The sequence below is a fragment of the Meriones unguiculatus genome, chromosome 12 (genome assembly GCF_030254825.1).
Source record: "Meriones unguiculatus strain TT.TT164.6M chromosome 12, Bangor_MerUng_6.1, whole genome shotgun sequence".
Classification (NCBI taxonomy): domain Eukaryota; kingdom Metazoa; phylum Chordata; class Mammalia; order Rodentia; family Muridae; genus Meriones; species Meriones unguiculatus.
In genome coordinates this window covers 44,719,550-44,735,612 of record NC_083360.1, presented here as the reverse complement: position 1 = coordinate 44,735,612, position 16,063 = coordinate 44,719,550, and the positions used below count along the sequence as shown (strand labels likewise).

The 16,063-nt window shown below is 43.4% G+C and overlaps 1 protein-coding gene across 1 annotated transcript in view; it reads right to left on the bottom strand.

Moving 5' to 3' along the window:
* Positions 1-16,063, bottom strand: part of Egfr (epidermal growth factor receptor) — a 167,311-nt gene that overhangs the window by 44,679 nt on the left and 106,569 nt on the right. Inside the window, exons 2-10 of the mRNA XM_060365703.1 lie at positions 13,352-13,503; positions 12,216-12,399; positions 9,817-9,951; positions 5,300-5,368; positions 4,461-4,579; positions 3,301-3,442; positions 1,629-1,745; positions 975-1,101; positions 662-735 (exon numbers count right to left, since the gene is read on the bottom strand). Coding sequence (XP_060221686.1) covers positions 662-735; positions 975-1,101; positions 1,629-1,745; positions 3,301-3,442; positions 4,461-4,579; positions 5,300-5,368; positions 9,817-9,951; positions 12,216-12,399; positions 13,352-13,503 — 1,119 coding nt within the window. The remainder of the gene's footprint in view (positions 1-661; positions 736-974; positions 1,102-1,628; positions 1,746-3,300; positions 3,443-4,460; positions 4,580-5,299; positions 5,369-9,816; positions 9,952-12,215; positions 12,400-13,351; positions 13,504-16,063) is intronic.

Genomic DNA, 16,063 nt, shown 5'->3' with positions numbered 1-16,063 from the left:
AACAAACAAACAAACAAACAAACAAACAAACTAACCAAAATGGGAAATCCTGCTGAGTCTCGGGAACTTTTAATTCCTTAATGCACCTCCTTCAACCTCCAGGCCAACCCCCACCAACAGGTGACCAAGTGATGTCTTTGAAGGATCGTAGATCATACACATGGATCCTTCTTTGACTGCTTTCAAGTTGCCTGTTACCAAGGTCTCACTTTAAATCCTTATTTCACTTAACTCTGATCCTCACATCAAGTTTGTTTACCAAAGAAAATTAAGCCTTTTCAAAGATGAAGAAAATGGAGGGCAGGCGGCAGTTACGGATCGAAGACCCCAGTGAACAGCATTTGATTGGCTTCTAGCCCTCAACTTTGTATCTTCCCCTCCACCATCTCTTTGGGGTTTGGAGTCTGTGAGGATGATGACCTCTCTGATCAGGAAGAAGCATCCCATGTGTCCACACCAAGTCCAACATGGCTGCTGCATCCTTGGCTTAAGTGCTTTTAACTTGCACAAAGGAAACTGGATTTTAAAAATGTCTCGAAGAATTAATCATAATGGCAGAGCAGCAGACACCACATTCCTATGCCAGGGAAGAAGGGGAAACATCTGAGGGCCCTATAAAATATCATTTCCCATATGTGCTCCCAGATACCCCAGAACAAACCTGTTATTTCCTTTACAGTTTTTAGAATTTCTAGTTCCCGTGGGTCTAGAGGCGGAGTGTGTGTGAAGGAATCCCTGAAACAAACAGTAACATGAGTGTTGACCATTTTTCATGGTTTAAAAAATTTTGCGTTAATAAAATGTAACTAATAATAATAATAATAAAAAAAGATTTCTGTGCAGTTCATCTTCTAGGTAAGTGATACACCATGGCTCCATTAAGATGTAAACATTACATAAATAAAATATAACTTGAACTTTAAAAAAATATTTTTTTTGCAACTGTCTGTCCAGGTCACTCAGCTGTTACTTACCCCTTAAAGGCCACTGGCAGGATATGAAGGTCCCCGCTGATGGAAGTGCAGTATTTGAAGTGTTTGATGTTTGTAGCATTTATGGAGAGTGTGTCTTTAAATTCACCAATGCCTATGCCATTACAAACTGTTAGGAGAGATGTGTGTTCCATTAACATTTGCTGAGTTAAGAAGGGCTGGGCCTGCACAGGCAGAAGCATGAACCCTGGCACCATGCATTATTAATTCATTCCACCAACCCTGAGGGGACCCTCCAGGGTGCCAGGACCCCTGCAGCAGGCTTCCGTGTTCCTGTTGGCCACTGAAGTGGGAGTTGGGGGTGTCCTTGCCACAGACTTCTGTCAGATTTGCATTTTCCCTATTCTTTTCTACCTGGACTGAATCTAGCCACGCATAAAGACATTGGCTCCTCCCCTTTCTGTCTACGACAGTTCACCCACCTGGGCTGCAGGTGGCGCCTCTGTACCTGGTTCAACAGAACTCCCCAACCTCCTCCACCTTTGTACCTTGGGTTTGCAAGTTTATTTTTTACTTTACAGACAAAAATACAATTTAAAAAAATTAAAAGAGCAAGGTGTGTTTGTTTAAAGGTGACCATAAATGTTCAGCACCATACACCTGTAGGTCAAGCTAATACACCTGTAAGTTCCTTACCTTTGCGACAGGGCCCGTCACATTTTTTACACTTGCGGACGCCATCTTCTTCCACTTCATAGTAGTCAGGACCACAGGCCCGAACACACGAGCCATGATCTGTCACCACATAGTTTCCTGAGGAGGAGGCAATGAAAAGAAGGTGTTGAAGGCCGCAGCAGGTGTTCCCAGACTTCCATAAACATCCTCACGTCCTGCTCTATATGCTCTTCTGAAAAGGTCCCAAGTAATTGGTTGACTTTACTTTGAGGAGAATGACTGACAGGTTTCAAGTAGAGAAGGAACCAAGCTTAATGGCCTTTCTGACGGTAATGTGGAAAAACACAGATACTTGATCTCAGGCACAAAAGAGGAGTGGGAGGGAGCATGACCACGTGTGCTCACTGACCAAAAGCTCCTCTTTGGACACACGTCTTCTCTGTTGGGTCTGTGTTCAGAATTGACAAGGAAACCCTGAATGTGTACTGCCCACCCACTAAGGCCTATCAAGCAGTTTGTGTCCCTTGAGGTGGCTACAGTCTGTCCTGCCTTTGTCAGCAGCTTTGTCCTTTCCCACTTGCCATGCAGTCCTTGGTGGGGCAGTGAGAGGGCCAGTTCGTTCTGCTTCCTAGACAGGTGCCCCAATCTCTGTCTCCACTTCCCCTCACCTTTTTGTAGTCTCCGCCATTTAATATGTATGATCATAGCATTGTTAGAGACTCTATGCTCTTATTTTGAGTTTCTCCAACAGATGCTCGCAGCTATGGACACTGGTAGTCTAGCTGTGAGTCCTATGTTCTTGTTAGCTTAGGTTTTTCCTGTTCACTGTGGATTTTAAAGATCTTACTAAGCCTTCACACAAAGATCCCATCTATGGTATGATTGTGGTGAGTTTTCCTTCATCAGTGTTTTCCATTTTCTTCATAGTGGCTTATGATTCTCTCTCTCTCTCTCTCTCTCTCTCTCTCTCTCTCTCTCTCTCTCTCTCTGTGTGTGTGTGTGTGTGTGTGTGTGTATGTTTCTAAATTTAAATGGACTTCTGTCACCCAAATCTAGGAAGGCAAAATCCACTGTCATAGTTTCGCTTTTACATTTTTTTTGTCTTAATCTTATTTTTGGAAGTCAAAATTGGTTCTTAAGGCTCTTTATATATTGTTTCACGTTCTCTGTTTGGGACTTATCCATGTTGCCATTTTCCTTTAGGTACTGTAGAGTACAATCATATAAACAAAATCCGAACCCAAATGAGTAACTCAAAGCAAAAAACAAAACTGAAAAACCCCAAGAGCCCAACTTTAACCAAAGGTTTTGTGCTCAAGAAGGTCAGTCTAATTTAGGTCTGTCAAACAACGATTGGTCCAGAGGGTTTTGATCTTGTGCTAGTCAGCTCCAGGACACCTCGAGTTACTACAGCTGGCCCTCAGCTTTGGGGTGAAGCAGTAGGTGTTTTTGTTATGCAGTCTGAGAGAATCTGTTCTGGTGTGGCACCATTTGAAGAGAGGAGCCCTGGCCGCCGCAGGCCGCCTCCGTCCCTCAGAAAAGAGCTGGCTCCTCATCTTTGTACCTAGGCTGGGCATGCACTAACCTACCTGACAGGAGGGCAAGCAGAGCAGTAGCCCCCAAAATGCCCAAGACTCCAGCAAAAGACAAAAGAGGCCACAGGGGACTGCTGAGTCAAGGCTGAGCAACTCACGGGGGCATTTCTTCACACAGGTGGCACCAAAGCTGTACTTCCCCTCAGGGTTGACATCCATCTGATATGTGGTGGGGTTGTACAGCATGAGCGGTGGGCAGGTGTCTTTGCACGTGGCTTCGTCTCGGAACCTGTGGCAGACCTATCACAAAAGGGACGACATGTCTGGTCAAGGATGTGGCATCTGAATGAAAGAAGCCAGGGGCCAGGCGGCCTTCGGGTCAGCAGACCAGTGGCAGCTCTCAGCGCTCAGATGTTCAGTTAGAGAGGAAAACAGTCTAGGAAGCCTGTCCAGGGCAGCGAGAAATGCTTTCCTCCCACAAGGACGCAGAAGTGTTTCTAAGTATATGGATGGTCACAGTTGCCATAACTTTGAGTTTGTAGTTAGAAAAAACTTGTCTCTATTGATTACGGGTGATGTAATCTATACATGACATTGGTAGGTAAGCTTTACACTGTGTTTGTCTCATAAAGAACACTTTAGAATACTATTTGAGATTTATTCTCAAACGTCAGGAATCTCAGCAGGAAGTTTCCATGCAGACAAGTGTTGGCTCTTCCTAAGAACTCCATCCACAGTCTTTTCCCTGAGCTGTTCATTAGAATGAGCCCAGACTACCCAAGTGGAAAAAAAAATCCCTGGGGCCAGGTTTAGTTTCTGAAATTTAAGAATGTTCTGTTTCCAGAAACCATAGAATACTCTGGACTCTGGCTTAAGGGTGGACTTTCTTTTCTGGAGCCTGATGGGGCCCTGGTTGGCTTGGTAGCGACCTCAGGAATCTCGTTCACTAACTCTGATGTCTGCAAAGTTAACACTAGAGCTTTCGCCAGAGCTTCTTGGGTGGTTGTGGTGGTGGTGGTGATGAGGAGACACTATGGGATGGGGGAGGGGAGCGGCTTGGGAGGCATCAGAACATGGTGGACAAAGCTGAGCGATGAGGATGGGAGGATTTCAATGCCATACTGACCGAAGGTCTGAGTAACTGTGGACCGTTCTCAGGGGATCTCACAGAAGCAGCTGTCTGCATTCGTCACAATGCTGCTGCTGTTGGCAGTGACAAGGCTTACTTGCGCTGTGCCCCACCAGAAGGCCCCGTCTCTGCCGGGTGGGAGCAAGCGCACAGTTCAGCAGCCCATCTTTCCCGTAACTAGAGTCTTACCAGGCAGTCACTTTCCCGGGGCCCCGTACACCCGGCCGCACACTGGTTGTGGCAGCAGTCACTGGGGGACCTGCCGCGGCAACGCCGGGAACATTGCTGGGCACAGATGATTTTGGTCACTGAAAAAGAACGATCGCCCATGAGCTGGTTCCGGGTGGCAGCGCGTCTTCTAGGGGCACGGACAATGCTTGCACACGGTAGAAAGAAGCAAACAGGATGCAGATGGATTTAGCGACAGTGGAACAGGCCTCCTAGGCATTCACATTCAACCAAACAATGTAATCACAACTTTCCCCTTGGTATGTTTTTCTTATCATTTATTTCAGATTGCTTAGGAGAACTGATTAAAGCAAGTCTGGTCAGAGCTTTGGAAAAAGTAGATATTAGCTAGGGACCCCAGAAAGAACACAAGCAAGAAGAGCAGCAGGCAGGAAGTAGTGTTCAAAGAAACATGACAGCAACCACGCTGAAGTAAATTAACTTAAAAATTTTCTTTTTAAAGTACGATTCACACGTATGCTCTGGAGAAACACTGTCACACTTCTGTATCAGGAAAAGGGGAAGCAGGAGCAGGGGACAGGGCATCCTGCTTATCACCATGGCTGCTTTGGTAGTTGGTGTTTACACATTTTATTACTGAATAAATTATCCCAAATAGCAAGCCTCAGATAGCAAAGTGCAGTGAAGTTTGTAAGACTGTCCATGAAACAGTTAACTGGCTTCTTTGCCAAGCTCCTGGACTTGTCAAGTTACCAAAGTGTAGGAGAGGGGGGCCACACACTGTGGACTCTGCTCACTGGAGGCGTGATTCTCAGGCCCTTGACCTCTCACAGACTTACGTTTCTGGCAGTTCTCCTCTCCTACTCCCCAGCAGCTTCCATTGGGACAGCTCGGATCGCATTTTTGACCTGAAATAAAAATCTAGTAGTTAAATGCATCTTTCAGTAAAAGTGAACAAATGATGTAGAATTGATGACATATCTCTCAAGGGCCTAAAGAATATTCTAGAAACAAGAATAGCTTGTAAACTTTGTATTCACAGTTGGCTTGGATGCTTTGTAGGATAAATTAAAAGACTCCTGAAAGAACATTGAGCCACAGGCTGCTTTTGTTGCACTTTAGCAGTGGAAGCTGAGAGAGAGAGGAAGAGAGAGTACTTATTGACTCATCACAGACACACAAATGAGAAATCTAAAGGAAGTTAGGGTTCCCAAGGTGCAGCCTGCTTAGGCTTCTCTAAGCCGATTGGCTGAGTGTATACTGACTCACCTTGCTATATCCACTCTTGGCTGAGTGGGCAGAGCAATCAGCACTGGGTGCTTAGGGATGTCAAGTTGTGGCTGGTAAGTGAACACACAGAACATGGCACAGGAAGTGAACATTCTTACTCTGTGAGTCACTGGGCCAATTACCTAAGACCTTAGTCAATAGTTGGCATGCTACTGGCTGGAAATCTTCGTAATTGGTAATTTTTCCCTTTTTCTTTTATATTTGGTCTATATCAAGTTGTAGCTACAAAGGTTTGTAATCTCTTAGCTCTATTCAGAAATTAATCATACTAAGAAATGTAAAGACAAAAGTTCTGGCCAACAAATTTGTTGAAAGGTCTGTGGAACAGATTTGTTTTTGTTGCCCTTGTTTTTTTGTGGTGCTGCGTATTTAATATTCCCATTAAGCTTTTAAAGACCACTACGCTTAATTCTATAGTCCTCTATGGGGCAATCAGGTATCATATGGAAGCTTATTTGATGGTGTCTAAATTTGGCTTTTCAATTTGATATTGTAAATATTCACCCTCATGTCTCATGCTTCCTTCTAGAAATATATTATCTCTCTCTCTCTATCTCTCTATCTGTCTATCTATCTGTCTGTCTGTCTATCTATCTATCTATCTATTTATCTATCTATCTATATCTGTATATATCTCAGGACATGTACTACATACACACATATATGTATATATATGTATATATGTGTATATATGTGTGTGAGTGTATGTACATACATACATATTTTTATTATATATACTTAATAGATTTTTGGAACTTATATTGAGTTATGGAGTAGCTGATGAATTTGTTTATTTTCTGTCACATAAATCCACTCTTATAATCTTTACTTGTAAACTTCATCAACAGTAGCATATGCTCATCACAGTGGGCTGCTCTCTGAATCTCAAATGCCTCCCCTATATAACACTTGAAATCACCTCCTAATACTGTTTTTGCTGTTGTTAAAGATGAAATGCAAAGTTCTCACAAGCAGTCTGTGTCTGCAAATCACTTGTCAATGGAGGAGAGTAGAAGGTATGAGACACAGGAGACAGAGATTTCCCATCTTTTAACGTATATAACTCTCATTTCCTTACTTAAAAAAAAAATCGGCTACAGATCTAACACTTTGGTTATTTGTCCCTTAATCATTGCCATTACAGAATAATTTATTGAATCAATTCTTACATGAAATGTCACTTATTCATGCAATCTTGATTCACTTAGGCTTGTTCTTATCATTATCACTCCAGTTTGGATATATGATGATCCCTTGAGGCTCTTGTGTTAGAGGCTTTATGTCAGAGAGAGGTGATGGAAACTTTAAGAAATGGGACTAATGACCACCCTGGCACCATGTGCCCCTGGGTGCATGAACATCATGAGGGAAAACTAGCCATTCTCTAGTTGGACGTAAGACCCTCTCCCCAGGAGGAAACACATGCCTGGTACTGTAAACCTGCCCAAGAGCCCATGGCTGAGGAGCCCCTAAGCCCTAGGGAAGAACTCACTGCTATTATTTTGCTAAATGCACTTAGCATCAAACTGCCCTCAAAATACTTAGTCTCTATACCCATTAGTGCTTAGTCCTCATCAGGGAAACTTCTTTGTGTAGGAGATGATGATTACCACCAACACTCACAACTGGCCAAAGCACAGAGAGTGTCTACGGGGTGCTCAACTATAGATATCTGTATCACAGCCCTCCCTCACTCCTAAGGCTCTGGGCACATCACAGAAAAGAGGTGGGAAGAGGATAAGAACCAGAGTCCAGGGAGGACTGCTGTAAAACAGCAGGGACACAGCGGGGCTGTTGTTCTCACAAACCCACTAAGTCCATTTATTTAGCTGTGGCTGCCTGCCTGAGACCTGCAGATAACCAAGCTGGTCAACATTCCAGCACGGGTGGTGGAAGAGACCACAAGAACCTGCCCGTGGCTGCTGGAAGAGCGAGAGCCATCTTTTTCTCAGGGGTGTGGCCCCTGGTTGGTGAAGCACGCTCCAGTGGATGCCCACACCCGTGCATGCATACGTAGCGCTAATTGTACTCAGTGGGCTATATAAAAAGATATGAAAGGGGGATGAGCACACGGAGGACAGGGGAGTCGGAAGGACGGTAAGGGGATTGAGTATGATCATAATTCCTTGTATACATGTATGTAATCCTGAAATAATAAATAGAAATACTGTATTCAGAAAGAGGTGGGGGTAATGGAATCTCAGTCATCAAAGGTTGCATCTTTGAAGGGACAGGCGGATCTTGACCGCTTTTCTCTTTAACTTATGGCACCATAAGGTGAGCACACTTCTACTGCATTTTGCTCCCATAACACACTGGCTCAGGAACTCTGTAGCCAACTAACCATGGATGAAGCCACAGAATTGTAAGCCCAAATAAACCTTTCCTACTTTCAAGCTGATTGCCTTAGCTGGTTTTATTCCAGTAACAGAAAGCTAAATTTGTTATTAAATCTATACCTCACTAGTTCAGAGATCCAATGTTAAAACATTTGAATTTTGTATACTGTTTTTTCAACATTTCTTTATGGGTTTTCCATATGCCACTGAGTGTAAATGTGCCATTGTGTGCTACTTGACTTTACCTGTGGCAAATTCAGCTCTTTCCATGTAATATTTTAAATACATATGACTTAATTTACTCATTGTACATCAAAAAGTTTAAGCACCACTAACCTTGATTTCATGAGTAATAAAAAAAAAAATCCACTAAAAATATTCTGTCTGGCTTCTTGCACTGTCAGTGCCACAGTGGCGATCTAGTAGAATGTATATTTATAAAAAAAAAAGACTCAATCTGCACATTCATAGTACCATTATTCAGAGAGTTAACCCAAGTGCCCATAGACAAACAAAATGTAGTACAAGCATATGATGAAATATTATAGAGCCTGGAAAGGAACAAAATATCTCGCATAAACTACAATATGGATAAATTTTAAGGACCTTAAACTTAATAAAAATAAACCAGACACACACACACAACACTGTATAGTTCCACTCCCATGAGGTGCCTACAGTAGTCAAATTCATAGAAGCAGAAATTAGGATAAGGTTGCCTTGGCCAAGGCCTGAGAAGAAAGGAAAATAGGTCATTAGAGTTTCAGATTTGTAAGATTTGAAGATGGATGGTGGCTGTATAAGAATATGGACACATAATGCTACTAAAGTGTCGCTTAAAATGACTAAGGTGATAGATTTTTTTAAGTTTTCAACGGAACTACTTTAATCAATGTATCAATAAAAATAAAGCGACTAAGTAAAAAAAAAAGTTTTAGTTGATTTTTTTTTGGATTAATGGAGGCTCCACTTCAGGTCCAAAACTCAACCTGTGTACAGCCTGCAGTTCCAGGAACAGGAGAGTAGGAAATGGGGTTGTGACTTATTGCAAGTGTTGAAAGATCAGTGCTGTTAGGAAGAACAGACTTGGTGGAGCTTGGTAAGTGAAAGACATGTTACTCCAGAGATTGCTACTCTGTTAGCAAAGGTCACAGATTGTGCCCCTAAGCTTAGTTTTGATCCTCTGCAAGGCCCTCAGTTGCAGGGGGATGCTTGTGCAGTGGGATGAGTTGAGAACATTTCGGAAAATGTGGCCAACTCTCCTTCATGTGGTCCTATGTTAGGATGGTTACACTGATGAGCTGATAGGCAGGGCCCATGGTTCAGGATGACATGAGCACCACTGGAAGGGATCAAGACCGTGTCAGAAGCACACGTGTCTGGTTAATGCCTGTGAGGTAGAAGGGGAGATGCTTTGTACCAGCAAGACTGTCAGTGCAACTTGCATCATAAAGAAAGGTTCTCTCTGCCTAACAGCCTCACAAAGGTTCTACCACCCTGGGAATGATGGATGCTATCTTGTACTAAAGGAAAAAAAAAGTCTTATATTACTGCCTTGCATAAAATCTCCTCTGCTGAAAAGATCATTTGTTTACTACTTATTTTTGTTGTGTGCTAATTAATATGATCTAAAGTTATCATTCTCTTTCCCACCCCAACACAGTCCACCTCCGCCCACCAGAGGATCTGGTGCTAGCGGAAGGTGAGCGAGTGGGTGTCGCACTTACAGCTGCTCAGATGGTTCTGGAAGTCCATGGACATGTTGCTCAGAAAGTCGTTGTGGACGATGTCTCTCCATTGGATGCTCTCCACATTGCAGAGGATGGGGTTGTTGCTGAACCGCACAGCACCGGTCAGGATTTCTGCATGAATGGAACCACAGTAACCAAACTCTTTGCCTCCTATTAATTCACGCAATGCATGCACTTAGTTCTTTACATGTATGATGTTCGGCTTAATGCTTCCTGTGTGAAAATACGGAAGTCCCCAAAGCAAGCCCGATAGATCTGCTAGGGCGACAAGGAGAGGGGATCTGCACATGCGCAGGAGCATAGTTTTGAGGAAAGGGAAGTTGTTAGCACTGAAGGTTTCCAGCCGGCAGAGATGCAAAGCGAAAGTGCAGATCTGGGACAGGTGATCGTTCTCTCAATAGATGACAGGGGATCAAAGACTTCAGAAGGAAGGAAGGTAGGCTGGCCAAAAAGGGCTGGAATGTGGAGCTCTGCCTGCAAAGTAGAGGTAACAGCAATTTGACAGAAAGAACCAAGAGGAAACAGAGGTAAGAGGTTAAGCTTAGGCACATAGGATAGGCGCATCAAGGCTGCAGTGACAACCACGAGAAGAGATGAGGAGGCACAGAGAGGAAGAGTCAGCAATAGGTACCAGAAGAAGCCCGGGGGCTTCCGTAGTCACCCCCTGACTGAACAGGAAGAGGGAATGAGTAGAAAGTCAAATCGATTGTTTTTGTTTTAACGTCCAGGAAATGCTCAGTTGTTACAGTAGTCTTGTATTAGAGAACTGGGACCTGTACAGTGATAACCTTGCATTAATTATAAAAACAGGAGTAGTCCAGAGGTACAGCATGCACACCCCCACCCCCGCACTCGCTCTCTCTCCCACACACACATTCACACACATACACAACACCAACAAACAAGGAACTCAAATAGCTGATGCATTCTTTGTCTGTGTAGTCAACATGGCGGGACTACATTTGTGAAGTCAGGGCGCTGAGATACAGAGAAAGAGACAGGTGAAGGAATATCTGCAGAGTGTGTTTGGCTGCTGAGTGATGGGGTTGGGGCTGGGACACAGACAGCCTGGCTCCAGGAGACACCCTCTCTTGCCTGGCTTTCTCACATGTGTGAGGCAAGATAGGCAGAATAAGGCATGCCAAAAGCACCAAACAGGCCATTTCATGTAATGTGTGTACGGGAGAAATGAATGCAAGTACAAATTCAGAAACATGCGTGGGTGCTCAGAGCAGTTAAAGTGGTGGGTGGGAATTGTGAAGGCAGTTTACAGGGTGGTAAACCAGGGAGCTGGGGAAGGAAGTGTCTGGCTGGCTGTGTTCCTAGCTTCAGCTGTGTGGCCACATCCTAGCTCCGCACACCATGAGGCTGCCTCTGCATTCTATCTTTTCTCCTCATCTCCTTCCCAAGCCAGACTGCTTCCCCATCAGAACTTCAGAACTTCAGAGCACACAGAGATGAGGGAACTAGGCAGGGGCACAGGGCTTTGGAAGATTTATCTTACTGACATGCCTTTATCTGTAAATTGTCCATGTATAACACTCGACTGTGAAGGCAGGCCTTGGTGTTAAGTGGAGTTACTGACTTGAGAAGCATTCCACGAAGCAGGCGTAGAATTGTTGTTTTCCATCATTTCAGCCATCTTCCCCAGTTTCCTCTCCAACTTAAACCCTTCACTCCTCTTCCTAACTTTCACGTGAGTTTCCACATAACAATATTAACCTTGAAACCTGCTTCTCAATCATGGCAAAATTTGAAGTACATTGGAACCACCTCCCCTGAATAGTTTTGCTGTTTCTGTGTTCAACAGCTTTTGGACCACTTTGGGCATGACATCAAATGACCAAATCCATAAGCTACTGTTGCAGTCCCCTAATTGTTCTGTTAGTTTTCATTATTGTTGTAATGGTTCGCTGTACCCAATCAATGAGTTGAATGACAAGAGGCATATAGATGGGGGAGAAAAGCATTGCATGCATAGTTTGGAATACCTGATGTTTCAGACATCTGGTTTTGTCTTGGAAGGCGTCCCTGCAGGAGGAGGGGGTGATTGCATGCTCTCTCTGCTTCTGGCTCAAGGTTACTTTCCACTAATGAATACTCTCACTCACCAAGGTTGACTGGATTTCTGAAAACCTGGCCATTACTTACTATCTCTGGGTATTGTTCCTGATCCACAGAAGAACTGATTTTTACCTGGCTGAAATCTCTTTCCATTGCCTTTCATCTATGTAACCACTGCCTGCTGACTCTTCCCAACAGCACTTAGCACATGTGTTGGGTAAATATCTCTTCTCTGAGTTAGGATTAACTGAGGTGGCAGAGTTGCCAAGTGCCATCAGAGTCCCGCCCTGCCCTGATGTCCGACCTCTTACCCTGTAAGTTCCGCATAGGCAGTTCCCTGAGCCCAGTTCTGTTTGCCCCGTAGTTGGACAGGACGGCTAAGGCATAGGTGTTTTCGTACAGAGCATTTCCCCTGATGATTTGCAGGTTCTCCAGAGGGATCCTCTCCACAGTGTTGAGGGCAATGAGCACATAGCCAGCCACCTCCTGGATGGTCTGAGAAAGAAAACAAAAGCCTATTGTTTTGCTCTGGAGAAAACAAGAAGTGGGTCCAGGAGTCCCATTTAACTTCAAAATAACATTCATGTGGCAGATAAATACAAGACACTTAGACAATTGCACTTGGGTGAAGGGTGAGGCAGGTTTGCAGTACTTTTGGAGCCAGCATTAAAGAACAGCACATCATTTGACATGTGATGACTCCCATTTTGACTCAAATGAAAAGTGAAAAGAATTACTTTGAATGTATCTCTCATGATTTCTTGTGGAAGGAAAAAGTGAGGGAGGAGGAGGAGAAGGAGGAGAAGGAGGAGGAGGAGGAGGAGAAGGAGGAGGAGGAGAAGGAGGAGGAGGAGGAGGAGAAGGAGGAGGAGGAGGAGGAGGAGGAGGAGGAGGAAGAGGAGGAAGAGGAGGAGGAGGAGGAATTAGAAAGAAATCAAGGCGAAATAAACCCAACCAAAGTCCAAGTATCTGCAAACTAAATTTGCAGCCTTTGGAGCTGGCTACTAATGGCTCACTATAAATATTTGGGAAATTTGTGAAGTAGTTATAAATTCCTGATAGCTTGAAATCAGCTATGGTGTAAATATTTATGCTACATATCTAGGTACATATCACAAAACAGTGTTTTAAAATTTACCATTATTATTACTTGGGAAGCTGCTATGTCAATACTATCTGGCTGAGACAATGGCCAGCAGTTAATATTAGTGAGGACCATGGAACAGTAGAAGGGTGTCGCCCCATTTTCTTTTCCAGAAGTAACTTGACAAATGACACTCCTACCTGGCAGAGTGGACTTCTCGAAAAACTCACCTGTAATCCCTTTGACTGTGGCTTCCCTTTTAATGAAGTGTGTATACTTCAAGTCAAATTCTGTTACAACTTCTGTCTGCTCATGTTTAATTCTCTAATGATTGAGTAGGACGACCAAATTCAAGGAACTAACCTTTAAGAAGGAAAGGTCGTAATTCCTTTGCACGTAGGTGATTTCCAAGTTTCCAAGGACCACTTCACAGTTGTTGAACATCCTCTGCAAGCTCAGAAAGTGGTCTTCAAAAGTGCCCAGTTGGGTGAGCCTGTTACTTGTTCCTTGGCAAACTAGAATAAAAAGGAGAGAGGTCTCTCAGAAGATGCTGACTAAGGTAGCGAACCACAACAAAACAATATTTGTCAGCTTTGTGAGCCACCACTGACTTACAATCAACTTTGATCAAAGCCACCACAACGCTGATGTGGTAAGAGATGTTTAAGTTTACACAGCTGTAATCCATAGTAAGACAAAACTCATTCCTGTGATGCATGTGATCATGTGATATTAAAGATACAGAGAAAACGAAACATTAAAAGTTCAAGGAGCTGGAAATTCTGTAGAGATTTTGCATTCATTATCTTTTTTCCCCTTGGAAAAATACTTAACAACAGCCCCTTAAGGAGGGAAGGATTTATTTAGGCTTCTATCTAAGGAAGACAGTCAGCTATGGTGGGACAGGTAGGATGTCAAAAGCTCAAAGCAGCTGGTCGCATTGCATCCACAGTCAGGAAATAGAAAGATGGGTACCATTCAGCTCCCTTTCTCCTTATTTAGGTTCAGAACCCCAGCCACGGAACAGTGCTGCCCACCTTTAGGTAGAACTTTCTACATCAATTAACCTAATCTAGAATATAGTTCACAGATATGCCCAGATGTTTCTATGGTGATTCTAAATCGTGTCAGGTTGACAATCAAGATAAACAGTTTCTAAAACATCTCTAAAGCAGTCTCTCTAAGGCAGGATAGACTAAAGAGTTCCTGCAGAGAAAGATATCCACCAATTCTATGTGTATGATACAGTTTCAAGGTGAGCCAATATCAGTGCAATGAACATTTTACCTCTTTGAAAATAAGTATGCTACATTATTGTGTGTACAAAGAGTCTCCAAAACCATAATATTAAATAGGCAATGTTTTCTAACCACATTTCTGTACACATAAAAATTGGAATTTAAAGGTTAACTGTCTAGGAATTAAAAACATTCCTCTGAATAGTCAAAAGACACATCAAAGTTCTGATTATGGAATACACAGATTTTTTTTAATGAAAAAAAAAAACTATACTTTCTTTAAAGCAACAGGTTAGTAAGAAATCACCATGTCCTTCTGTCTTTTTCACATTGTGTTAGTCCACAGGTATTAATATGTTTGCCTTGTGTGCCCTGCCAATATAAAGCATGCCAAGACACAAGCATAATCCAAGAAAACATGAGAAATTAGGGGCCAGAGTTAGACCACAGAAATGCACTCTGTAGTCTACATTTAAAAGCAGAGGAGAGGATAGTAATAAAATAGTATTTACAACCTTGCTTTTGAGGAGACATGTTTAGGCAAGCATAACAAAACAAAGAGGCTTGGAGCCTTTGAAGCAGGGAGCTTGTTAAGGTATACACTTTGAACCAAAATTATCCCAAGAGTGAAGAAATATGGCCTCTGGGTTTAGACATTACATTTGGAGCTGGCCAGATCCTTCTGTGTTGGCAATTTTTTCCCTTGAAAGTCACAGTAACCAGGGGACAGAGCACGAAATAAGGCCAATGTCAACACAATGGTACATTTTTCAGGTACTCTCTACAATACACATCTCTGTTTTATAGGCTTCTCTGTTCCCTCCCTTGGGTTGTTCTAAGCACATCATCTGTCTGGCCTGGCATGATGGAGCCACAGTAAGCAACCAGCACATGTTCAGACACCACATAATCAACCCAAGGCATTTACAGACACGATGAAGCAATCTTCTCATCCTCTTTAACTCCATGGGATTCTCACTCCCTTTCCATTTTCTCCTACTAATTCAACAGAAGCGAGGGCTGCCACAAAGGAACTGTGAAAACTGACAGGATTGGGTCCCTATCTCCCACCTGAGCAACTCCATAATTGTTCCAAATATGACTTTGACTTGACCCAATATGTCTGGTCCACTTTTACCTAAGAGTGTGAGTTGCTCTGATGTTTGCCTTCGCTTGGAACAACTGCTTAACTCTTCTGTGCATACAGCTAGCACAAGACTCTGTACCGACTCTAGATCCTTAAGTTGCCACCTGCAGGTGTAGGGGTTGGACAATCATGTGCCACCTTTCCACCATCACGTCATTGATTGGCCGCTACCTTTCCAATCAACAAACAGTAGCCTTTGCTTTCAGTTCCTGCTCATCAACTGTGGTCCCAGTCATGACATCTGTTAGCTTTGTTCTCCGCATCGGTGTGGTATGCAGAACAAGCTAGATCTAGGACCTATTCAGACAGCATTCTTCAGCACACAGAAATATATTAAATTATATTTAAATGATCAAGTACTTCAGTTTGACAGTCTTGAGGTAAAACTATTCTCGATACTCGAGAAAGTGCCAGTTGATTTCTAAAGTGGTTGTGTAAGTTTTGGGAAAGATAGAAGGATCCTGAGGGGACAAGAATGCCATAAGAAGAACAATAGAGCCAACTAACCTAGGCCCATGGGAGCTTACAGAGACGGAAGCACCAACCAAAGAGCATGCATGGCTGTACCTAGGCCCCCTACACATACGTAACCAATGGGCAGCTTGATCTTCATGTGGGTTCCCTAGTAAGTTGAACAGGTGCTGTCTATGACATGGACTCTGTTGCCTGCTCTTTGATCATTTTCCCTTA